The following is a 26,232-nucleotide window of genomic DNA, read 5'->3' as shown; positions in this document are numbered from 1 at the left end:
CTGGATTTTTTGATGTTGAGCTCCATGAGCTGTTTGTATATTTTGGAGATTAATCCTTTGTCTGTTGTTTCATTTGCAAATATTTTCTCCCATTTTGAGGGTTGTCTTTTCGTCTTGTTTATGGTTTCCTTTGCTGTGCAAAAGCTTTTAAGTTTAATTAAGTCCCATTTGTTTATTTTTGTTTTTATTTCCATTACTCTAGGAGGTTCCACAGTATCTTTAAAAATAGTGTTTAAACATCTTTGGTCCATCTCCAGAGATTTGTATTTTCACATTAAGACAAAAAAACAGAAGTTAGAAACTTAAAACTATAGAAATGTTTGGTACCAATATCCGTTTTCTTGTATGGATCAAAATACCATGCAACCCCAGTTTTGCCTCCTGTGGTAACTGGGTGATGACCACAGAAATGAATCACAAAAGCATTTTCTTAATTTCTAGATAGGATTTAATAATAACTCCAAATATGGGATATGGTCTTTTATTAAAATCCAAATATGCGGCTCCCCTGGTGGCACAGTGGTTAGGAATCCACCTGCTAATGCAGGGGACACAGGTTCGAGCCCTGGTCCAGGAAGATCCCACATGCCACAGAGCAACTAAGCCTGTGTGCCACAACTACTGAGCCTGCACTCTAGAGCCCGTGAGCCACAACTACTGAGCCTGTGTGTCACAACTACTGAAGCCTGTGTGCCTAGAGTCCGTGCTCCACAACAAGAGAAGCCATTTCAGTGAGAAGCCCATGCACTACAATGAAGAGTAGCCCTCGCTCACCACAACTAGATAAAGCCCATGCAGCAACGAAGACCCAACACAGGCAAAAATAAAATAAATAAAAATTTAAAAATAATTAAAAAAAAACATTAATTAAAAAAAAATCCACATATGCTGACCAGCCATTAGTCTTCCTAGTTGCACCTGGTGGGACCATGTTCCCACCCCCTCCTCACTAACTGCTTAGATTAACCATCTGCATGGGGAACAGTAATAATGGAGATTTTTATTTAATATATTCAGTTGGAACCTGTATTCAGACAGAACTCCAACTTTATGATAAAAGATACAAAATAAATATACAAGTTGAACTATTTTTATGGAAATTGGCATTAAAGTATTCACTAATTTTTATTTTTCTAAGTGGATGTAATTGTTAGCTTAGGGATTATTTTCTCAGTGCACCTGAGTCAGCAGTATGTATTTTTTCAAACCCTCCACCCGTTTTCTCACCTTAGAAGCTGCATAACTTATAGTCACAAATCACAAATCAAAATACCAAGCTAGGGCTTCCCTGGTGGTGCAGTGGTTGAGAGTCCGCCTGCCGATGCAGGGGACACAGGTTCGTGCCCCGGTCCGGGACGATCCCACATGCCGCGGAGCGGCTAGGCCCGTGAGCCATGGCCGCTGAGCCTGCGCGTCCGGAGCCTGTGCTCCGCAACGGGAGAGGCCACAACAGTGAGAGACCCGCGTACCGCAAAAAAAACAAACAAACAAAAAAAAAAAACAAGCTAAAGCATATTTATTTCTTCCCTCAGAAAGGCTTTGGGCTTCCTGCTAGCCTCTACTGTTTATCTCAGACTGGCAAGGTCACCTCTCTCTTAAAAAAAAATTCTGAGTTAGAAAAGTTAGCTTTTAACATTTAAATTGTGTTGTCTTAGCACTGGTTTGATGTAGTTTACTTGTAAATTATGGGTAACTCTAGTAATTGTGTGTGTGTGTGTATACCACAACTTCTTTGTCCATTTCATTCATTGATGGGCACTTACGTTGTTTCCATGTCTTGGCTATTGTAAATAATGCTGCTGTGCATATAGGGGTACAGATATATTTTCGAATTAGTGTTTTTCATTTCCTTTGGATATAGTCCAGAAGTGTAATTGCTGGATCATATGGTAGTTCTATTTTTAATTTTTTGAGGCTCCTCCATACTTTTTTCCATAGCGGCTGCACCAATTTACATTCCCACCAAGAGTGCACAAGGGATCCCTTTTCTTCACATCCATGCCAGCATTTGTTCTGTCTTGTCTTTTTGATGATGGGCATTCTAACAGGAATGAATTGATACCTCATTATGGTTTTAATTTGTATTTCCCTAATGACTAGTGATGTTGAGCATATTTTCATGTACCTGTTGGCCTTTCATATATCTTCTTTGGAGAAATGTCTATTCAGGTCCTTTGCCCATTTTTTAATGGGGTTATTTGGTTTTTTGTTATTGAGTTGTATGAGTTTTTAAATATATTTTGGATATTAACCCCTTGTCAATATATGGTTTGCAAATATTTTTCCCATTCCATAGATTGTCTCTTCACTTTGTTGATGATTTCCTTTATCTTGCAGAAGCTTTTTAGTTTAGTGTAGTCTGCTTGTTTATTTTTTATTTTGTTTCTTGCCCTTTAGGTGTTATATCCAAAAAATCATTACCAAGACTTATATCAAAGAGCTTTGTTCTTATGTTTTCTTCTAAGAGTTTCATGGTTTCAGGTCTTACATTTAAATGTCTTTAATCCATTTGGAGTTAATTTTTGTGAGTGGTGTAAGTTATGGGTCTGGTTTCATTCTTTGACATGTGACTATCCAGTTATCCCAGAACCATTTATTGAAGACACTGTCTTTTCTCTGTTGAGTATTCTTGGCTCCCTTGTCAAATGTGAGTTTATTGTATATGCTTGGGTTTATATCTGGTCTCTTGATTCTGTTCCATTGGTCTATTTGTCTGCTTTTATATTGATACTATACTGTTTTGATGACTATAGCTTTATAGTATAGCTTGAAGTCAGGAAGTGTGATGCCTCCTACTTTGTTCTTCTTTCTGAGGATTTCTTTGACTATTCAGGGTCTTTTGTGGTTCTGGATAAATTTTAGGAGTGTTTGTTCTACTTCTGTAAAAAAAATGCCATTGGAATCTTTTTTTTTAATATGTTTTTATTTATTTATTGTTGGCTGTGTTGGGGCTTCGTTGCTGCATGTGGGCTTTCTCTAGTTGCAGTGAGCAGGAGCTTTTCTTCATCGCGGTGCATGGACTTCTCATTGCGGTGGCTTCTCTTGTTGTGGAGCACAGGCTCTAGGCACACAGGCTTCAGTAGTTGCGGCACATGGGCTCAATAGTTGTGGCTCATGGGCTGTAGCGTGCAGGCTCAGTAGTTGTGGCATAGGGGCTTAGTTACTCTGCAGCATGTGGGATCTTCCTGGACCAGGGCTCAAACCCGTGTCCCCTGCATTCACAGGCAGATTCTTAACCACTGCACCACAAGGGAAGTCCCACCGTTGGAATCTTGATAGGGATTGCATTTAATCTATAGATGGCTTTTGTAGTATTGACAATTTAACAGTACTCTTCTAATGCATGAACATGAGATACCTTTCCATTTATTTGCCTCTTCCTCAATTTCTTTTATCAATGTCTTGTAGTTTTCAGAGTAGAGATCTTTCACCTCCATAGTTAAATTTATTCCTGAGTATTTTGTTCTTGATGCTCTTGTAAATGTGGTTGATTTCTTTATTCCTTTTTCTGAAAGTTTGTTGTTAGTTTATAGAAACACTACTGATTTTTCTGTGTTAATTTGTATCATATAACTTTACTGAAATCATTGATTAGATTTAACAGGTTTATGGTTGTCTTTAGGATTTTCTGTATGTAAAATCATGTCATCTGAATATAGAGACAATTTTATTCTTCCTTTCCAATTCTGATACTTTTATTTCTTTTTCTTACCTGATTACTCTAGCTAGGACTTCCAGTACTATGTTGAATAGTGTGGCACATTTGTCTTGTTCCTGATGTTAGAGGAAAAGCTTTTAACCTTTCACCATTAAGTATGATATTAGCTATGGGCCTGTCTTATATGGCCTTTATTTTGTTGAGCTATGTTCTTTCTATTCCTAATTTGTTAATAGTTTTTATCATGAATGGATGTTGAATTTTGTAAAATGCTTTTTCCACGTCTGTTGAGATTATCATATATTTCTTTTCTTTCATTCTGTGAATATGATGTATCACACTGATTGATTTGCATATGTTGAACCATCCTTGCATCCCCAGGATAAATCCCACGTGATCATGGTGAATGATTCTTTTAATGTGCTGCTGAATTCGGTTTGCTAGTATGTGACTGAGAACTTTTACATCTGTATCCATCAGAGATATTGGCTTATACTTTTCTAGTAATGTCCTTTTCTGTTTTTGGTATCAGGATAATGCTGGTCTCGTAAAATGAGTTTGGGAGTGTTCCCTCCTCTTCAGTTTTTTGGAAAAGTTTGAGAAGGATTGGTGTTAATTCCTCTTTAAATGTTTGGTAGAATTTACCAGCGAAGCCGTCTAATTCTGGGCTTTTCTTCAGTGGGATAGTACACATATTTTAAAGTAGAAATCCTCACATTTAAAATTTTTAATTTGAAATCAGTCTCCATCTTGGCCATTTTTTAAAGCAAAAGTTAGTTAATGACAGTTTTATATCAACTTTATTATTACTACCATTACCTCCCCAACATTTGAAACCTTTCACATCTTTCCATTTCCCTTGTTTTTTTGTTCTGGAATCTCTGACTTTTACAAAAAGAGTTGGCTCAGTGAGAGTCAAAGCAAAATTTAGCTGCCCTTGGTTTTTCTCTTACATCTAAAACCTCAATAGATATCCAGTGTTTACCTGGAAAGTGGCTGACTGCATTCTGGCAAGGGCTTCAGGCAATCAGATGTGGGATTGGTGGACTCCCCTGGTGGTCTGGTGGTTAAGACTCAGCTTCCACTGCACGGGTCGCTGTTTGATCCCTAAACGAGGGATCAGGGAAGTTCTGCATGCCATGGGTGACAGCCAAAAAAAAAAAAAAACAAGTGGGATGTGGGATTGGTGTCAGAAGTGGGATCAATGCCACTTCTTTTTTAATCCTACTCCTGTTGGTTGGAGGTCTGAGGATTGCCTTAAGAGTTGAACAATCACAGGCCTTTGTTGTTTACCAGATTAGGAGATTCTTCTTAACCCCTCTCCTCAAACTAGGATGTCAACTCTGTGAAAGCAAAATTTCTGATATACTACTTTATCTCCAAATTTGATAACAGTGCCAGCACTCCATAAATATTTGTTGAATGAATGAATAAACTCCTTAACAACAAGATTTAGGTTGATTTCCAGTTGATTTCCAACTGACACCCATGGATTAGATATCAAAGTCTAAGATCTTGTCAGCATCTTGTCTTTACATTCATAATGCAGTTTGGAAATTTCTCTCTCTAAGTAGTGGACACCCCTGGCCCCTTCCAGCTCTCAGGTTAAAGGATTCTGCCTTTAGGCAATTTCAAACACCAGCCTTAAGTGGAGAGACCCTTACTCCTAAGCTACATCTCTGTGGCATTGAGGGTCATTGTCTCCTTTGGCAGGCAGAATATGACAGTGAGTGTTTAGGAGGGAATCTAGGGGATCAGGCAACTTCTCTGCTCAGTCATATATTCCACAAGTTTCCTTTCATATGGTTGAATGAGCAGTGCCTGCAACAGTTCCCATGGACGGGGACTCATCCCCAGGCACCAGGGGCCCCTTGCAATATACACCCATTTGGCTGTCAGCATCTCATTATCTTTCAGTAACCCCTACTTGTGGATTTGCAGGCAGATCAGGATCCTGAAGGGTGATCTTTGTCCTCCCCCTCCCTCTAGTGCCTCACTCTGGGGAGGGTGGTTTGAGCACCCCCAGACATGTATTGAAGGTGGGGGGGGTTGTGTCCTGAGTGGAATCCTTCTCCTAATCCTCCATGGTGAGGGGATGGGAAAAGAATGTTTTCCACTCCACAGACTGCCTTCCCCCACAAGGCAACCTCACCCTTCATCCATTTCAGCTAGCCAGTGTGAGGAAACACTGAGGTGGCAGTGCCAGAACTATTCTTAGCAGGAGATTATAAAGAAGGAATCTGTGAATACTCTTACATTAATCTTTCAGTCCCTCTGGTACATATTTACTCTCAATCTAGGCCATATGTTCCTTAGGAAACCAAGACGCTTTTACAAACAAAGATTAGAAGCAGATTCTGAGCCTTCTATAAATGGTGGCCCCCTCATCTCTGAATTGACAGGTCCTAGCACCAAATGACCTCAAAACAGAGTGGTCTAGCACTAGGGATTTCCAAACTTTTTCTTAAACCATGCTTATGGCTGAGTGGGGAAGGCTCTAAAGCTTATCTACTTCTATTATCTTATATCCTTTCCAAATCAATTTGTACAGATTTGTGAACTTAAACAAAAAGAAAATCCTATGAAGAAAACTGTACATCACGTTTAAGGGGATTGGTTTGCTTTAGATTTGTGTTTTTTGTTTCAGCCCCAAATTAATAGCTGCCTTGAATCCTTAGTTCCTTAATACATGGGTCCGTGGTATAAAGCTAGTTAAAGTTCCACTGAATTATAAACTTTGTCTATGCGACTCTCAGTTTATCAAGGGTCAGTCCTGTGCCTATCATGGTCACCACCATGTGCCTCACACAGTGCCTTGTACGTAGTGAACAGATATTTCTTCAGTGAGTAGATGAATGGACGCATTTACTTAGCCTGCTTCTCTGCATTTTTAAGTAAATGAATCTGTCCTCAAAATGGTCTAAAAATCTGTTTTTTGTCAGCAAACCACTTTTACCTTTGTTTTGTTAGCACCGTCGGGTGGTCTTACTTTTGTGGTGAAAGGTGTGACCCATGTAGAACTGAATGATGCCCCATCTTGCCATGGAACTGCTCTTGGTTAAATGATTTTTTATCTTCATACCCTCCATCCATTAGGAATTAAATGTTTATTTGGTTTAAATCTATTACAATAACCCAAGGCAAAAAGAACTGAAAAGTTCTTTTTACAGACAAAGCTTCTTAGTCAGCAGATTTACAATGAAACAAAGAACATGCTCCCAAGTGGCAAAGTGTAAAAATATGGGAAAGGTTGAGATAGAGTTCCCTGAATTGCAACAAACCACCATCTATAGGTAATCCCAGTTTCTCTTTTTACCTTTCGTGCTATGTTTGAGGACAGAAGTCTGCTGAGAGAACCTGCCCCCAATTTTAGAAAAATGCCTTATTTTAATCAGTAAATCCACATTTCAAGTTTGCCTGAGGTTTGATGAGCATGATGTAGCGGGACAATGCTCCCATCCATGGTGACATCAACGAATAAACAGCCCAGCTCTCCTGGCACTTTCCTCAGCTTCCCTGGCCTGACAGAAGCCCTTTGTCATCACTGATCAGTAGATGCTTTGTGAGCTTGTAGTGTAAGAGTTTCTAAGAATTGACAGTCATGCTAGCAGGTGCTGCTGAATTTACCATACTGAGATCTGTTAAAACCACTCCATCCCACGGTGGAGGGACCATAAAGAGCCTAAGATTTGGTACAGAGCCCTGCAGTTGCATATATGTTGCATGAGAGCTAAGCTCAGATCTCACTCTGGGAGGGTGATTGAGCACGTGGAGGGCAAACGGGACAATGCTCTGCTACTCCAGAGCATTTCTCTCCAGGCTAAATCATTCTTCTTCACTGAATCCCTTAATTCTGTGAGTTCTACACTCAGAGCTGCCCTGAGCAGGTAGAAGGTGGCAAGTTTCTTGTTCTCTGACAAGGTGGAAGGAACTGAAGTTACAATATCTATTAAACCCCGATATGCTGAAATTAATCATTTCAAAGGCCTGTTGTTTGCCATGTAACTCTTCTGAAAGATGAATGGTTAGTGATTTAAGGGAATTTAATGCTACCTTCATAAATGATTTTCCCTTTGCACACCCCTTGATTTTCTGTGTTGTTTGAAGCGAAGTAATGACTTCTATGTAATTGATAATTTTAGGAACTTAGCCTGCCATTCATTAGAAAACAATTTGCTCATTTTTTTATCACAAAGAATGTTCCAGGGCATAAAAATGCAGAGGTGCTATGAAGTGCTAAAAAATGACTTTTTAATAGATTAACACACCTAGGAAATTATACTCCTACAGTGGAATCAGTTGACTCAAACCCACTTGCACATGGAGCTAAAGAACATATCACAAATGGGTAAGCGCTTTTCTACCAAGAGGGAGTTTCTCTCTCTCTCTCTCTCTCAGAAGACACTGGCGGCGTTGGGTCCTCTAATTTTAATCAAGTCTCTGAACATCTCTCAGACCTCCATTTGGAGGGAATGGGTGATACTAGGGTTGTTTACCCTCCTGCTTTTTACCATTGTGTGGTCCTGATGTGATAACTGAGAAGGTATTTGCAGAAGCAGTCATTAGGGTGCACGATTTGTGCCCCTTGAAAGGATGTCACTGGGTGTAAGGTGTGGAGGCTCAGGCTTTCTTGCAGGTGTGTGTGAAGCATATCGGTGTGCTCTCTTCAAAGGAACTTCACTCCTTTGAAGTTCACATCATGCTCTGCCATCTTCTCCCCCTCCCACTTCCTGTCGTTTATCAACTTCCTGTCTCTGGCTAGTGGTCAACTGGCCGACCCCAGCTCCTACTGTGCTGTGGCTTAAGTCATCACCCGTAGCTCCTGTCTCCATGACTTACCCTTCTCTCCTCTAGATTTCTCGTTCCCAGAACACCTGATCTTCATCCTCATCAAGACATCCAGTGTCTAGACACCTCCATTTTTTTCATCAGCTCCCTCCTGGCCTCACTTTTTGCCTCCTTAAATGCCGCTCTTCCTGTCCTCTCCACCCTCCATTCCTATATTTCTCCTACAACCCCACGCCTCCACTCTTCTGACTAGAAAATCACGTTGGTACCGATTGCCCTTACCAGAGTCCTTTCTATTCGCCACCCCACAAAAACTATTCACCTCCTTCCTTCTCCTCTCAGAGGAAGTGAGACCCTCCTCCTCTTCAAGGCTGGTCCCTCCTTCAAGCTGGTGCTTGGACCCCAGCCTCCCATCCATCCGAGCTCCCTCATCATCTCTCCTCTTTCCTATGTCTCCTCTGCCACTTGCCCAAAACTGGATCCGTGTCCTCAGCCAAGAAACACATTCCAGTCTTTCCCATCCCCACCTAACTCTCTTCAGGAGGAAAACAAGACCTTTGGCTGAGCTTTTACACTTATACACATATTCCCACCCTCACGTTCCCTCCCTTTTCTCCTTCTCACCAAGACCTTACCAAGTCTCTCCTTCACTCTCCAGCCATTCCATCTGTCATGGTGACTCTCTAATTCCCAAATCCAATCCATTCTCCTCTTTGTCTTGTTTAAAGGGCCAACTTGTTTCTTCTAGAGTAGCATTGTTCAACAGAAATATAATGCAAGCCATGTATATGATTTTTCTAGTAGCCACATTGCAAAAATTAAAAGAGACGGTGAAACTAATTTTAATAATGTATTTTATTTAACCCCAAATATAAAAATGTCATTTTGATGTGTAATCGATATAAAAATAATTCATATTTTATATTCTTTTTTGAATTATTTTTGCTAGGTCTTCGAAACCTGGTGTGTGTTTTGCAGTTATAACACATCTTAATGTGGACAAGCCACAGTTCAAGTGCTCAAGAGCTGCATGTGGCCAGTGCTACCATATTGGACAGTGTGGTTTTAGATATTCTTCTGTCACTTACCTTTTGGAAACAATCTCTTCTGGCCCTCCTCCAACCTCTCCAACCATTGCTTCCCAGTGCCCCATCTCGGCTTCCTCTTCCAGCCCCTCACATGCTGTTGGTCCTTAGGATTTCACTTTTGGCCATTCTCTTTTTTCACCTTACACTCTCTCCCTGATTCATATATTCCACCTACTGGCTGATGATTCCCAAAGTCATATGTCTGAGTCCCACCTCTCAGTTTAACCTCCAGCTGGTATAGCCAACCCACAGATGTCCAAAGTTTGACATGCCAAAATGGCACTCATCATCTTCCCTCAAAACTCTTCTCCTGTCTCAGTCAGCAGTGCCACCATCCACCTAGAGGCCCAAGCAGAAAACTGGTGTTCCACTTGAATTGCTCTTCCTCCTTCATCCCCTAGAGCTAATCAATTATAAAGTCTTTGCGGTATACTTCACCAATATTTCCTTAAATGTTCACTTGTTTCCTTCTCCACAACCACTGCTTTAGTCCAGATATACATCATCCCTCTCTTGGATTATTACACCGGCCTCTTCAGTAGTCTTTGCCTTTACTTGTACTTCCTCTACGCCGTCCTTTATGCCCTCAATTTTTCACCCAAATAATTTGATGTTCACCTAAAATGGCCAAGTCTGGGACTATGCCTCTATTTTGTTAAAAAGGGCTGTATTATAGGCTTCAGTCAAGAGCATTTTCAAGATACAAGGGTTCTCTTAGGGTAGCACATAGTTCCCCTGCCTGACACCCTTCTTTCAACTCCAGTTCTTCGCTGAGCAGCTCTACAGATGGTTCTAGAAAACATGGGAATACATTGAACAGAATCCGGTTCCTTTTGTTTTGATAATAGAGAGCTCCCATGGCTTTGGAGACTTTTCTTAAACCTGGACTCTTCCTGGAGCAGTGGTTCTTAGTTGATCCCAATCCCCCTCTCTGTCTGTCTCTCTCTCCCTCCAGACATCTTTGAAAATATAATTAAAACATGCCTCCTTTCCCCAGAAAAAATGTACATGTACAAAACAATTTGGCATGAATGTCAGGGGTTTCACTGAGTCCCTGCAGCCCATCCATGGGGGTGATAGATCTTGTTGGAGGACAGTTCTAAAACAGTGCTCACGTCACCCACTGGTTCCCACCTGGAACCAGGATCAAGGATAGCTGGGTTTCCCAAGACATTTTGAAAACTCTTAGAGCATTTTGATAGCACATTTTGGAATCTGAAGAAAGCTACGTTTCCTCCAAGGACACTTTGAACATGGTCTGACTAACTACACTAAAAACAATTCCAAACTTGCATTTCTTGGCTAAATGTAGCTGAGTTCCTCCACACCCGCACCTCTCTTTATAGAAGCTGCTTGGAACGACTTTGTTTCTCACAGGCTTTCTGAGCCTTCCTCCCTAGTTGGCTCTCACGTTGCGCGCGTCTTGGGTTGTGACTGACTTCCTTGACCTCCTCAGTCACTTCAGAAGCTGCCCCAAGAGCCCTGGCATTGAACCCTCTTCTGTGCATCTCAGGTCATCGTGTACTCTGCTCCACCCCTTGCTTTGCCAGCCCAGCACCCCAGGGAGGGGCGATGGGCGGGGAGGTGAATACCTGGACGCTGGCCACCCCTGGGGCCCTTTGTGGGGTGAGAGCCTGTGTCAGGGTAACACTCACACGTCTTCAAGTGTGTCTAAGCTTTCTCTTCAGCAGCCGAGCTGCTGGGCAGTGGGGTTGCAGCCGGGATTGACCCGTCACGGTCCTTCCATGCCCACAGGAAACATGGGGCCTGGGGTGGTGACTCCACTCAGGGGAGTGCGGTGGGTCTCCAGCAGCTTGCACCCCCAGCACTGGGGAGGAATAGGGCTGCCTCGTGACTTAACACCACATCACACACTTGAGCTCCCAGGCCTCTCCTCCACCCTCTCTTACTTGAATAGCTGCACTCCCGCCCTCTCCAAGCTCAAGCCTGTCCTTCCTCCTCTCTCCTGATTATCCACTTCGCTTGCTCTCTTGCCAGGTTCCCTCCTTAAATTTCTTTCCCAATGGAAACTCTTTCTCCTTTGTTTCCCAGAGTCTCTTTAGAGCCCCACTTGCCCCCATGAGGCCCCTTCGTGTCTCTGCTCCTCCCCCCTCCCCCCACGGCTCGCCTTCCCAGCCCTTAACCTCTCTGCACCTCCCTGCTGATTCCCAGTTGCACTCACGGCCTCCTCCCTCTCCTGTCCTGTGTGCCAGCTGGGAACAACCAGCTATAAAGAGTTTATTGGACTGAAAAGTGAGTGAATGTTCTCACACACTCTACTCTTTCCCACCTCAGCAAAGCTTTTCAGAGTCATGTTTCCAAAGGAATCTGAATCTGGAAGGATTTAGATCCACTGAAAAATGCTAAACCTCCAGTGTTTGGCTGTGTTTGAAATTGTTGGCAGTCCCTACCACATCTGATGTTATGAACCCTGTTTATAGATGCCTGGAAAGAAGCCTTTAATGCTTGTATTGTGTTTTAACTTGCTTTCCTTTGGAGGCAGGGAATTGTCAAGTAAGTATGCACAGCACTCTGCAAAAGCCCAGGTGTTCGATGAGCATCTAGAACTAAGCGTTCATGCAGAATTCACAACCGTGAAGGGTCTATACTTATACTCTGCTGAATTTGCCACAATGCAGGTTTCTGCCTTTTGCCCCCTCATCTTCCGTTTTGAAGCAATACAGCTGTAAACATGCTTGTGAAATAAGAAAGAAACATTCTGAGATTGCTTTACTTTTCAGTTTTTAACTGAAAATCAAGGTGAAAAAAAGCATCGGATTGCCTCTACGTGTATATATATACACAATCTCCTGTATATATAAATACACAGTGGTTGTGCTTGTATGCATACTCTGTATACACTGTATAATATGTGACATATTATACAACCTGTGTATGCCCTGAAAACGAGCCCTGCGTGTAATCTCAAATTCTGCCTTATGAACCGTGCTCTAGTCCCAGCGTCCCCTTGCTCCCATCTCAGACCTTGGCTTGCTTTTGTCATACATTCGAAGACCTTAGGTGGAAGAAGAAACCCACGGATTTCATTTAAAAGTTCCACTAAAACAGAAGAAAGAGCAGATGTCCCGGGAAGCGATAATTAATGCGAAGGCAGTCTAATTGTGAAAACTGGCCTGCCCCCGGCCTCCCGCTTTTGCTCAATTTGGCGGCGATGATATCAGCCGGGGGTGTCGTTTTGCAGAGACGCGCTCTCTCCCCATTCTCCGGTGGTGATTGTGATGCCATTTGGTCCAATTATCACTTATGATTACATAACATGTTTTGACTGAAGAGTTTCTGAGAAAATAAAGCTACCTTGTTTCTCCCCAGCACAAAAACGCAAGCCCTTCCAGCAGGCAAGCTGCCCTCCCAAGAAACACTGCGAATGATTAGGCTAAATTATTAGTTGAACTTGAGTCAGAAACAAAGCAGCCATTGTGCCTAACTCCCAGCGACATCCAGGAGGATGTGATTGTTCTTCTGACAACAAGTTTCTCCCCAGCACACTCTAAAATAAGCAGTGGCCCCAGGCGCACTGGCAAAGTCCGTAGAGGGTGCGGAAGCAGTGACAAGGCTTCCTTTTTTCTCCCTATCCTGTAGGCGCTTTAGTGCAGAGTTTGCCCAGAGACGCCAGGGTATGAGCTTTCTGAATTTGCAGAGCGGTGCACTCTTTCATTTCTGTTTTAGCTCTTTGCTGGCATGCTCGGGAAGCATGGTGTGTGCCACACGGGAATGTCTGTTCACTTGGACGATGCTTGTGCATGAATGAGGTGCTTGCTAGTGTGGCTCTGACTTGTACTAAGTTTCTCACTTGGCTTTTGTGTGCTGCTCGCAAGGGGATCCAGGTAATCCTTTCTCTTTGCATAGCCCAAGAGCCGTAGCTAATGGATTTGAGCAAGCAGTGGGAGCAGATGCAGGTCCCACCTGTCCATCCCTGGGCCCCTAAACTCTGAGAGAAGTCTGATTTGAGGGAAGTCGCTGTTACCAAAAGATCACCCTCCTCATATACAAGTCCTTGAGGGCTTACCCATTAAAGAAATCTCTTAATTAAAATTGGAGGCCCAGATCTCCAAAACCAAGCAGGGAAAAGTAACCTTGGGCATGGTGGTAGCAGATGAATGCAGACCATGACCCTGAGGGACAGGGCAGTGGAGGAGTTTGTTCTGTCTTTCATGCCTTTGCTTCCTACGTGCCCTTTTGTGTGGCAAGAATGACCTGGGCACTTGGCCTTCAGGGCCCGTTCCCAGGCATGGCTTATAAGTCCTACTTCACAACACGCCATGATCTCTGGCCACCTAATTCTGAACGGTGTTGGTACATCCCTGTCTGAAGAATGGCCGGTGGGTTCAGGAAGTGTGGCCTCTTCCTTCCCAGACTTAGGCTCCTCTTTAGTTTTAAGACCAGCCCCTCTGGCTCACGCATTCTTCCTGGCTCCCAGGAGAGAGGGACTGACCCTGGCTCTGATGCCTTACGTGTGGGGAAGCCCAACCCGGTGCCTGTGTATCCAGGACCCAAAATGTCAGAAACAGCTTTTTTTGGACAGATCAAACCCAGGCGTGGGGTCCTCCAAGTGGGGGAGGGGAGAGAGCCTGGCACTGGTCTTAGCTGACCTCGCTGGACAAGCAACCTTGCTGCCTTTTGTTCAACACTGTGTTTCTTTTGGCCCCTCTCTGTTCTAGACCACCCGTTAGCAGAGCAGCTCCCCAGCCTGAGAAACTCCAGAAGAACAGTATCACCAAAAAAAAGAAATTGGTTGAGGTGAGGATGTTCAACTATTTTGCTTTTAATCTGATATCGATGTTCTAAGATCTGCCTGGTGGACATCACCATCTGCAAGTCCCACACAGTGGCCCCCAACCTTTTGGGCACCAGGGACTGGTTTCGTGGAAGACAGTTTTTCTGCGGATGCGGGGGGAGGTGCAGATGGTTTCGGGATGATTCAAGTGCATTGCACTTATTGTGTGCTTCTATTATTATTACATTGTGATATTTAATGAAATAATTATACCACTCACCATAATGCAGAATCAGTGGGAGCCCTGAGCTTGTTTTCACTTGCCACTCACGGATAGGGTTTTGATATGAGTCTGCAAGCAATTGATTTATTACGGTCTCTGCGCGGTCAAACCTCTCTGCTAATGATTATCTGTATTTGCAGCCGCTCCCCATCGCTAGCATCATTGCCTCAGCTCCACCTCAGATCATCAGGCATTCGATTCTCATAAGGAGCCCGCAACCTAGATCCCTCGCATGCACAGTTCACAGCAGGGTTCGCGCTCCTATGAGCATCTAATGCGGCTGCTGATGTGACAGGAGGCGGAGCTCAGGTGGTAATGAGAGCCATGGGGAGCGGCTGTAAATACAGGTGAAGCTTCTATCGCTCACCGCTGCTCACCTCCTGCTGTGTGGCCGGGTTCCTAACAGGCACTGGTCTGTGGCCTGGGGGTTGGGGACCCCTGCCACAGATGCCTTCAAGTGACCCTAACTGGACCCGATGGCTCTCCCTTATCCTCTCTCCCTTCCACACAGTACTGTGTCCCCCAGCAGTGACCAGAGTCCCATCCCCACATCCCCTGGGTCACGTTCTTTCAGCCCTGCCTTGAAGGGTTCCTTCAGACCCTTCCCAGGTCCTATGGGTACTAACTCAAAAATGTCCCAGACCTGGCCCCTTTTCCCTGTACCTAGTACCACTCAGGGAGTGGGGTGCATAGAGAGTGCAGGCTTATTCACTGTCTCTAATGTTGTTTGAGCCCTTGCCGTGTGCCAGTACCTTGCTGTATATATACTTCCCACCAAGTATTTCACACATGCCTCACATCTACCTACAAGGTGGTTACCATTATTGTTCCATTTTACAGATGAGAACACTATAGCTCAGAGAAGTCAAGTGATATGTTAGGCCCCAGCCCAAGATCACCAAGCCAGTAAGTGGAGAGGGCTTTGTACTCAGTTGTTAGGATGGCAGCTCCAGGGGACCTGCTGTTTTCTGAAAGAGGCCTCCTAACTGTTCTTTCTGCCTCCAGACTTTTCCCTTTCCTCTTTGACACATGCCTTTGCTGCCCACAGAGTTAGCTCTTGAAAATACAACTCTTTATGCCTCACCCCAGCTTTAAGACCCAGGAGGTTCCCACATTCCTGATGGGATCCAAGCTCATGGTTTCAGAACCTCACCCAGGAGCCCCCTTCCTAGCTCATCACCTGAGATTCTCCACTGCAACTCATGTCTCTAACCCCACAGCCATGAATGTTCTCTGAGGCTGCCTGGTACTTTCAGGCCCCTGTGATTTCAAGCTCCTTATGCTGAGAAGCCTCCTCCTCTTCCCTCCCCACACCCCACCCTTCCAAGCCCTTCTCTGTGCAATCTTCCCTGATGCTCCCCGCCCTAACCCTCCTGTACTCCACCCTCCCCACACCCCCTCCTCCACACCCTTGTCAGGCTCTACTACAGTAGTTCCCTACTCATCTTTCTCCTCTGCTGCGCTCCGAACTCCTGAGGCAGGAAAATCTATCTGAAACATTTGTATTGGAAAAGGGAAATATGTTGCGGGGGGTTTATCATAGAACACAGCACAGGTCAAGAAATACAGCTGAACTTCAGGAAAGACAGGGTCCAGGAGCTGAAAAGCTGCCCTAAGCCAAGATGGTGCCTCTTTCTGCCCAGCAGGGCCTCGTGCATGCCTGATGCATTCGTCTCTTTTCCTGCAGACTTCTTGAACTTCTTTAGTAGACTGTGGTGCTATCCAGTGCCCAAGTTTTACATCTCTTACCAGGGTCCTCAATTATAAATTCCTGGCGGAAACTATCTGATTGGCCCAGCTTGAGTCAGTTGTCCACCTAGACTGGGGTATCACATATTACACACGCGGTTTCTGGGAAACACATGGGGTGGGGAAGAGACTAGAGGTGGGTAGCCGCTCGCTCAGTTGAAAGGAGGAGAAGGGCTTTCCAGGTGAGAGACAATTTTTAAAAAAAGAGTCATAAAAATAGGAAACCTCCTGATATGTGAGCTAAATGGACATGTCAGCTTGACCAAGGGTCACAGGAGATGTGAGAATAGGGCCTGATTGTGCCAACTTAAGGAGTCTGGACTTACCCGTAGGTAGTGAAAGTCATTGAATGCTTTTGAGTAAGGAGGTGTTGTGGTATTTTAGAATTAATCTGATGTTTGCAATTCGCAAGCTTTGGAGAGAGAAAAGGCTAGAATCAGGGAACCTAGAGAAAAGGGACCCACATCTTCTTAATCTTGTATCCCTCCCCCGCCCCAAGCCCCAACCAGCAAAGTGCCCAGTGCAGAAGAGCTGCCAACAATACAGGTGTGTCAAGTCAAATTAAGAACAGAGCTGATCTGAATCAGTCACTGCTTTTGTCATGGAAGACAAGACAGGAAGAAGAGAAAGACTGTAAACCTAGAACAGTATCTAGTTGTTGGGGAGAAAAGAATGTAGATGGTATAGAAACTTTGTAGGGCAAGCACCAAGCAACAGAATGAGCATGGCGTTTGCCTCAGTGCTGTGCTCTGCCGGTCCCCGCTGCATCTGGGCGAATCAGAGCAGAGCTCTGAGACACCATTCAGCTCACCTTCGAGAGCACCTGCCAAGGCGCAGACGTAAAACTTCTGGGTACCCTTTACCGGATACCACCTTGGTAGGCTTTGCCTCACCTGAGAAGCAAGGAAGCAAATCTTTTCTATTTCGAAAACTCACTGTAGTTCTACATGTTAGCCTGTCCCCCTGTTATGTCAAGGAAGTAAAGAAAGGGTTGCACTGTATCCCCAGCTGGTCAAGGAGTGAGTGGTTGGCTGTCTCACCAGCCTCATGGTTCCCATGACATGCGTGTCACCAAAGCGTGGGTTTGTTCCTGTGCCGTTACTTCCTCTAAGGACCCTTTCATCCTTGTGTGGGAATGTAGGAGCTGGCTCTCGACCACGTGTTTGGCTACAGAGGGTTTGACTGTCGCAATAACCTGCATTACCTGAATGACGGTGCTGACATCATCTTCCACGCGGCCGCGGCCGGCATCGTTCAGAACCTGTCCACAGGTAAATGGGTGGGGAGAAACCGCCATCTGAACACAGGCTTTTATTTTAGCCCTTTTATGCACTTTCCCACTGGTTAGATGCCCCAAAGCATAAGCTCTCTCTTCCCTTTAGAGCCATTCCACTCCATTCCAGACTGGTGCCATTTAGTCCTGGAAGATGCTCAGGCCCACGTTCACAGAGTCAGACCCTCTTTCTCTTTATCCCTCACCCAGCCACATCTCATCTCAGGCCCTGGAAGGGAGGTGTCGGTGTTCCCATCAGCTCCACGGAGGCCGAGAGGGATGGAGGGAAGCCAGAAGGAGGGTGTGGGGAGTAGAGAAACCCTTATAGACAGTAACCAAGAACAAAAAATGGGGGAACTTTTCTCATTGATTTTTAACAGTCACCAAAATTTTTAGCAACTTAGATTTTCAAGTTTTGTTTGTTTTGAATAGTTAACCACATTCACAATGAGAATGAGAACAATAAACAAAAATACCTAAAATGTCCCTTAACTATAGAATGACTCTTAAATTTAAAAAAAAGTTTAAAAAGAAACACCTCAAGCAAAAAGAATCATTCAGAAACTAATTTAATAGACCATAAGATTTAAACACGGTAACCATAAGATTTAAACACGGTAACATGTTGCCTTTATTTGCTTTATATCTTAAAGCAAATTTTTTTTTTACCATAAGATTTAAACACAGTAACATGTTGCCTTTATTTATTTTTACCATAAGATTTAAACACGGTAACATGTTGCCTTTATTTGCTTTATATCTTAAAACAAACCTTTTCTTCCCCTCAAAGTTTTATGCTCCTTCATAGTTTTTTGTAGTTCATGGATAGATTTTTTTAGACAGTAAAATCACTGGGCACATAGTGGTTTGTTTTTTGGGGGCGAGGGGGGCCTTGGAATTTTCTATACATTTTGCTCAGTTTTCTAGCCACATGTTACCAGGTTAGTAGCAATGTGCTGTATTCCATGCCATCACTCACCTCTCAGTTCCTGTGCATTTGGGTGGGTCTACAGTGACCACTTGGGCAGTCAGCAAACTGTTTGCTGTGATAGACGATAAAGATTTTCCTGTCCTTTCTTCCACTTCCTGTGACACATGTTGACTTAGGGCTTCAGGGGGGTGAAGCCATCACCTGTGCTATCCAGGCACTCAGGAGATTAGCACTTTGATAGATAAAGATGATTAAAAGGGATTTCCTAAGTACTCTCCTGTTTAGTCTTCCCTTTCCAATTAGTACGTAGTGCCATTTTGCTCAGCAAAGCGCTATCTCCAGGTGCCCCCTCCCTGCCTTGCCCAGAGGAAGAGACACTGAGAAGCCGTGGGTCCTGGGCTGCAGGAGGAGGAACCGTTCTGGACTCTGGAAGCCTGTGCACTTGGGCTGTGCTGTGGCACCACACAGGGTGCAGAAGGATTGAAGTGGAACTTGTGTGTTTAGATTAGATAACAGACACCAGCTCTCCTCCCGATCCTGGGACAGAATGTGTCAATGTAAAAAAGGATCTCCCGTCTCCCTAAGGATGATTCCGAAAGTGAGAGTTCGGCACTTTAAGCTCTCGCCTCTGCAAGGCCTTTCCAAAGACTCACACAAAGCTTTGGGGTTGCCCCAAGAGCTCTTTCAGGCCCCTGCTCACCCTGCCCCGTCTCTCCTAGGGAGCCAGAGCTTCTACCTGGAGCACACGGATGACATCCTCTGCCTCACGGTGAACCAGCACCCCAAGTACAGAAACGTGGTGGCCACCAGCCAGATAGGTAGGAGGGTCCTGCAGCCGCCGAGGGTCTCCCAGCTGAGCAGAGACGTTGACTTAGCAGCAGTTATTGGGGAGGCAGCGGGCAGGTCATTGGTATCCACCCTTTCTCGATGTCACTCTTGATTTTTTGAGCCCTGAATGTATCTGTGTCGCCTGAGTTGACACAACCAGTGATTGGTGACCTTAGGACCATTAAGTCAGACCAGAGCCTCATCATCCAAATAAATGGATGGCCCCCATCCCTGGGGACTTGTGAGAATAATTTTTCAGAGCCCAGGCGTCAAGTGAAGAGCCCCACATCTGAAGCCTGGAGGTTGCGCTTGGCAAGGGTAGATTCCAATATGTGTGCCTGGCTCTTCTCACCCTAGGAAAATGCCAATGACAAATGTGAACTGATTCACATTTGTGAAGAGCGGTGGTGGTTTTCTTTTAACTCTGTCATTTCAAAGGCAATTTTTCCAAACATATCTTCCTGCTTGTTTTCATTGAACCCATGCCCATTTTAAAATTTAATTTGGAACTTTCTGATGCTGGTGTTAAGTGCTTGACTCTTAGAAACATGACTTATTTTAGCTATTGTTTTCCCTTGACGCTTCCTCATTGCCATTGCTCATCCAATGCAGGTGATATTACGGAGACCCCAGGTAAGGCTGTTCCATCTGGGAGTAGTTTGAATCTGCACAGCAAAACCATGTCGATGTACCTCGTTTGCTGATTGTACCTGGCTGAGTTGCAGATACAAATCATTGACCTCACCAGTTTCCTTCGTGTAAACTCCACCTCGAGTGTGTGTGTTGGACATAAACACCCTTAGGTCTCTGCCTCTGAAAGCACAGCAGATGTTTCCCGTTGTCTCTCACCTCCGGCCAGGCCAGGCCATAGGTCTCTTAGCCCCCGTCACTGTAACGCCCTGAACACCTGTCCTAAAGCAGCTTTTAGGTGAGCGTCAGCGTTGCCTTGGCTCCACCATTCCCCAGCCTTAGCTCTTCGTCGTACCTCCCACATTCAGGAGCAACACCTTCCATCCACGTGTGGGACGCCATGACCAAACACACCCTCTCCGTGCTGCGGTGCTTCCACTCGAAGGGGGTGAATTACATCAACTTCAGCGCAACCGGGAAGCTGCTGGTGTCAGTGGGCGTGGACCCCGAGCACACCATCACCATCTGGCGCTGGCAGGAGGGTAAGGGAAGCGGGCTTTCTGTCCCTCTGGGAGGGTTGTCTGTGGCATGGGCTGGGCTCCAACCTAGATCTGCCTCACTCCACGACCCACCAGAGGCACTGCTGCCGCATCAGCAGAAACCAGGGCTCTTGGGATCCTGGAGAAGCTGTTCGTCAGCTGCCACTGCATCCCTGGACCCCGTGGCCTCTGGAGTCCTGAGCTGGTCAGTGAAGGGTCTTTGGGCACTTTGGGACAGTGGCTCAGTGCTGGCTGGCTCCTTCCTCAGACAGGAGGCAGCAGCCTCCACCATTTCTGTCCTAATCACCTACCTACCCACCCAAACTTCCTTGTCCGTCTGGTGAACCCTGGATCCTGCTGCAGCTTTGTCACCCTGATTGCCTTCTTACAGGAACTGGGATGGGGTTTTATCACCATAGTCTTAGAAACTCTTTTTATTAACAGTTTTGAAATGGGGATTCACCTTATAATTAAGGCTTACATTTAATGTGACAAGATTTCTATCTTGTCCTCCCCCAATATGTGCATGCACACAGGCTGCTACTAAATTTACAGTCTTCTTTGGATCAAATATATGCAATCTTGCATGTATATTCTTAGGGTGGCAAAAGCGGATCCAGTTAGTTAATAATGAGGTCTGTCTCCAGCCAGGCCGCCTGTATCTGGGGCATGCTAAGCCAGGCAGGCACAGAGGAAGCACTTCTCCAATCCAGGGCTTCTCGAGTCCCGTGATCTCAGAGGGAGATCTGTGCATGATCTCAGGCACAGTACCTGCCCCTGCACAGTACCTGCCCCAGCACAGTACCTGCCCCTGCACAGTACCTGTCCCAGCACAGTACCTGCCCCTGCACAGTACCTGCCCCAGCACAGTACCTGCCCCTGCACAGTACCTGCCCCAGCACAGTACCTGCCCCAGCACAGTACCTATCCCTGCCTTGTCTCTTGCTCACCTAGGGCCCCTTCTGACTCCCCAAGTGGATTGGTGGAGCCGGGACTTTTAAATAAGCTCCCAGGAAAAAGAGAAGTCTTCCCTTTGGTAATTTTCTCCTATTATCTTTGTTGGAACCAGAATTTGTCTGTATGGAAGGGTTCTAAGTCAGTGATAATGTCTCATAGCCTGACACCAACCAGCAGCTCTTCTGAGCTGATTATGTGTGGTTTTTGCCTTCACTTCAAGTCCTGCTTACAGATAATGTAGTTTTGAGGGAGGTTTATATCCATTCTTTGTTATCATTGGAGAGCGTATTATTCATTTCTCATTTGTCTTTAACAAATTATCTTGTGGAACCCTTGTGTGTGTGTGTGTATGTGCGTGTGTGTGTGTGTCTGTGTGTGTGAAACAAAATTAAATGGAATAAAAAAATGAGCTTAATATATAAAATGCATGTTGTCAGGTCCTAGATACTTGTATGAAATTTGTTCTGAGCAACCTGGAAGCCAGTGCAAAGAGGGAGACAGGCATCTTCACAATTAGAAGTGTCCATGAGATTAAAACAAGGCAAAAGCAAACAGTGGATTAGAAGAAATGTACATGTTATTTATTTTGTATTTTCCCCATGATTGCTGAAATTAATCCTCTTTCCATCTCTTTATTGGCCACTTACATTGCTTCTTCTGCAGTTCAGCTGTTCAAATCCTTTTTCTACTGTGGGTGGGAGGGTTGTCTTTTGCTTATGCTTTGTAGCTCTTTACTGATTGTCTTTTAAAGTATCGCATATGTTTTCTTCCAGTCTGTTGTTTGTTTTTTAAATTAGTTTATAGTATCCTTGGGGACCATGGTTTTTAAAAGCTCTGAGCCCTAGGTAGTGAGGAATCTGTTCCAGTAAGTCAGGCATTCCATCTGCAGGGAGAGAATTACTGCCCCGAGAGGTAATCTGAGGGTCTCCCCAGCCATTCCTGGGAAGGGATTCCAGGAGGGAGTGTCTGAGGGCCGGCTACAGGCCCAGCCATGTTAAGAACCCACCAGTACTCTAATAGCCATTTAAAAGTAAATAAATACAAGTGACGAGGAAGAGGGGAAGAAAAAAAGTATGTGAGTAAATAATATAGGGAGATTGATTAAGAGGAAGTTGGAATTAAGACATTAAGGATAAGAAGAAAATGGAAAGAAAAGTTTAAAATAAACATTAAAAACTCAAGGGAGGACCTTCAAGATGGCAGAGGAATAAGACGTGGAGATCACCTTCCTCCCCACAAATACATCAGAAATACATCTACATGTGGCACAACTCCTACAGAACACCTACTGAACGTTGGCAGAAGACCTCAGCCCTCCCAAAAGGCAAGAATCGCCCCACGTACCTGGGTAGGGCAAAAGAAAAAAAAACAGAGACAAAAGAATAGGGACGGGACCTGCACCACTGGGAGGGAGCTGTGGAGGAGGAAAGGTTTCCACACACTAGGAAGCCCCTTCGTGGGCGGAGACAGGGAGCGGCGGCGGAGAAGCGTCGGAGCCACGGAGGAGAGCGCAGCAACAGGGGTGCGGGGGTCAAAGTGGAGAGATTCCCACACAGAGGATCAGTGCCGACCAGCACTCACCAGCCCGAGAGGTTTGTCTGCTCACCCGCCAGGGCGGGCAGGGCTGGGAGCTGAGGCTCGGGCTTCGGTCGGATCCCAAGGAGAGGACTGGGGTTGGTGGCGTGAACACAGCCTGAAGGGGCTAGTGCGCCACAGCTAGCCGGGAGGGAGTCCGGGGAAACGTCTGGAGCTGCCGGAGAGGCAAGAGACCGTTGTTGCGTGGTACGCGAGGAGAGGAGATTCAGAGCACCACCTAAACAAGCTCTGGAGACAGGCGCGAGCCGCGGCTATCAGCGCGGACCCCAGAGATGGGCATGAGACGCTAAGGCTGCTGCTACCGCCACCAAGAAGCCTGTTTGCAAGCACAGGTCACTATCCACACCTCCCCTCCCAGGACTCTGTGCAGCCCGCCACTGCCAGGGTCCCGTGATCCAGGGACAACTTCCCCAGGAGAACGGACGGCGTGCCTCAGGCTGGTGCAACGTCCCGCCGGCCTCTGCTGCCCCAGGCTCGCCCCGCATCCGTACCCCTCCCTCCCCTGGCCTGAATGAGCCAGAGCCCCCTAATCAGCTATTACTTTAACCCCGTCCTGTCTGAGCGATGAACAGATGCCCTCAGGTGACCTGCACACAGAGGCAGGGCCAAATCCAAAGCTGAACCCCAGGAGCTGTGAGAACAAAGAAGAGAAAGGGAAATTTCTCCCCACAGCCTCAGGAGCAGCAGATTAAAGCTCCACAATCAACTTGATGTACCCTGCATCTGTGGAGGACATGAATAGACAATGAATCATCCCAAATCTGAGGTGGTGGACTTTGGGAGCAACTGTAGACTTGAGGTTTGCTTTCTGCATATAATTTGTTTCTGGTTTTATGTTTATCTTAGTTTAGTATTTAGAGCTTACTGTCATTGGTAGATTTGTTTATTGGCTTGCTTGCTCTCTTCTTTTTATTTTTTGTTTTAATAATTTTTTTAATTTTCATAACGATTTTATTTTGTTTTACTTTTTTCTTTCTTTCTTTTTTTCTCCCTTTTCTTCTGAGCCGTGTAGCTGACAGGGTCTTGATGCTCTGGCCGGGTGTCAGGCCTGAGCCTCAGTAGTGGGAGAGCCAAGTTCAGGACATTGCTCCACCTCCCAGCTCCACATAATATCAATCGGCAAGAGCTCTCCCAGAGATCTCCATCTCAACACTAAGACCCAGCTCCACTCAACAACCAGCAAGCTCCAGTGATGGACACCCCATGCCAAACAACTAGCAAGACAGGAACACAACTCCACCCATTAGCAGAGAGACTGACAAATCATAATAAGTTCACAGACACCCCAAAACACACCACCAGACTCGGTCCTACCCACCAGAAAGATAAGATCCAGCCTCATCCACCAGAACACAGGCACCAGTCCCCTCTACCAGGAAGCCTACACAACCCACTGAACCAACCTTACCCACTGGGGACGGACACCAAAAACAACGGGAACTAAGAACCTGCAGCCTGCGAAAAGGAGACCCCAAACACAGTAAGTTAAGCAAAATGAGAAGACAGAAAAACACACAGCAGATGAAGGAGCAAGATAAAAACCCACCAGACCAAACAAATGAAGAGGAAATAGGCAGTCTACCTGAAAAAGAATTCAGAGTAATGATAGTGAAGATGATCCAAAATCTTGGAAATGGAATGGAGAAAATACAAGAAACGTTTAACAAGGACTTAGAAGAACTAAAGAGCAAACAAACAATGATTAAAAAACACAGTAAATGAAATTTAAAATTCTCTAGAAGGAATCAATAGCAGAATAACAGGCACAAGAATGGATAAGTGACCTGGAAGATAAAATACTGGAAATAACTACTGCAGAGCAGAATAAAGAAAAAATAATGAAAAGAATTGAGGACAGACTCAGAGACCTCTGGGACAACTTTAAATGCACGGACATTTGAATTATAGGGGTCCCAGAAGAAGAAGAGAAAAAAAAAGGGACTGAGAAAATATTTGAAGAGATTATAGTTGAAAAATTCCCGAATATGGGAAAGGAAATAGTCAATCAAGTCCAGAAAGCACAGAGAGTCCCATACAGGATAAATCCAAGGAGAAACATGCCAAGACACATATTAATCAAACTATCAAAAATTAAATATAAAAATATATTAAATACAGCAAGGGAAAAGCAACAGATAACATACAAAGGAATCCCCATAAGGTTAACAGCTGATCTCTCAGCAGAAATTCTGCAATCCAGAAGGGAGTGGCAGGACATATTTAAAGTGATGAAAGGGAAAAACCTACAACCAAGATTACTCTACCCAGCAAGGATCTCATTCAGATTCGACAGAGAATTAAAACCTTTACAGACAAGCAAAAGCTAAGAGAATTCAGCACCACCAAACCAGCTTTACAACAAATGCTAAAGGAACTTCTCTAGGCAGGAAACACAAGAAAAAGAAAAGACGTACAATAACAAACCCAAAACAACTAAGAAAATGGTAATAGGAACATACGTATTGATAATTACCTTAAATGTAAATGGATTAAATGCTCCAACCAAAAGACATAGACTGGCTGAATGGATACAAAAACAAGTCCCATATATATGCTGTCTACAAGAGACCCCCTTCAGACCTAGGGACACATACAGGCTGAAAGTGAGGGGATGCAAAAAGATATTCCTTGCAAATGGAAATCAAAGAAAGCTGGAGTAGCAATACTCTTATCAGAAAAAATAGACTTTAAAATAAAGATTATTACAAGAGACAAAGAAGGACACTACATAATGATCAAGGGATCAGTCCAAGAAGAAGATATAAAATTTTTAATATTTATGCACCCGATGTAGGAGCATCTCAGTACATAAGGCAAATCCTAGCAGCCATAAACGGGGAAATTGACAGTAACACAATTATAGTAGGGAAATTTAACACCCCACTTTCACCAATGGACAGGTCAACCAAAATGAAAATAAATAAGGAAACACAAGCTTTAAATGACACATTAAACAAGATGGACTTCATTGATTTTTATAGGACATTCCATCCCAAAACAACAGAAAACACTTTCTTCTCAAGTTCTTATGGAACATTCTCCAGGATAGATCATATCTTGGGTCACAAATCAAGCCTTGGTGAATTTAAGAAAATTGAAATCATATCAAGTATCTTTTCTGACCATAACACTATGAGACAAGATATCAATTACAGGAAAGAAACTGTAAAAAAAAAA

The 26,232-nt window shown here is 44.7% G+C and overlaps 1 protein-coding gene across 2 annotated transcripts in view; it reads left to right on the top strand.

Moving 5' to 3' along the window:
* The window catches only part of EML6 (EMAP like 6), a 297,088-nt gene that overhangs the window by 254,835 nt on the left and 16,021 nt on the right, over positions 1–26,232 (top strand). The window contains exons 28-32 of one of the 2 annotated variants that reach the window (XM_024752946.1): positions 13,371–13,379; positions 14,214–14,292; positions 17,443–17,572; positions 19,225–19,323; positions 20,332–20,505. In XM_024752946.1, the coding sequence (XP_024608714.1) occupies positions 13,371–13,379; positions 14,214–14,292; positions 17,443–17,572; positions 19,225–19,323; positions 20,332–20,505 (491 nt within the window). The remainder of the gene's footprint in view (positions 1–13,370; positions 13,380–14,213; positions 14,293–17,442; positions 17,573–19,224; positions 19,324–20,331; positions 20,506–26,232) is intronic. The other variant, XM_024752945.1, reaches the window with a different exon arrangement.

This window comes from Neophocaena asiaeorientalis, unplaced genomic scaffold (genome assembly GCF_003031525.2).
Source record: "Neophocaena asiaeorientalis asiaeorientalis breed wild unplaced genomic scaffold, Neophocaena_asiaeorientalis_V1.1 scaffold100, whole genome shotgun sequence".
NCBI classification, from domain to species: Eukaryota; Metazoa; Chordata; class Mammalia; order Artiodactyla; family Phocoenidae; genus Neophocaena; species Neophocaena asiaeorientalis.
This window is presented reverse-complemented; position numbering and strand designations above follow the sequence as displayed.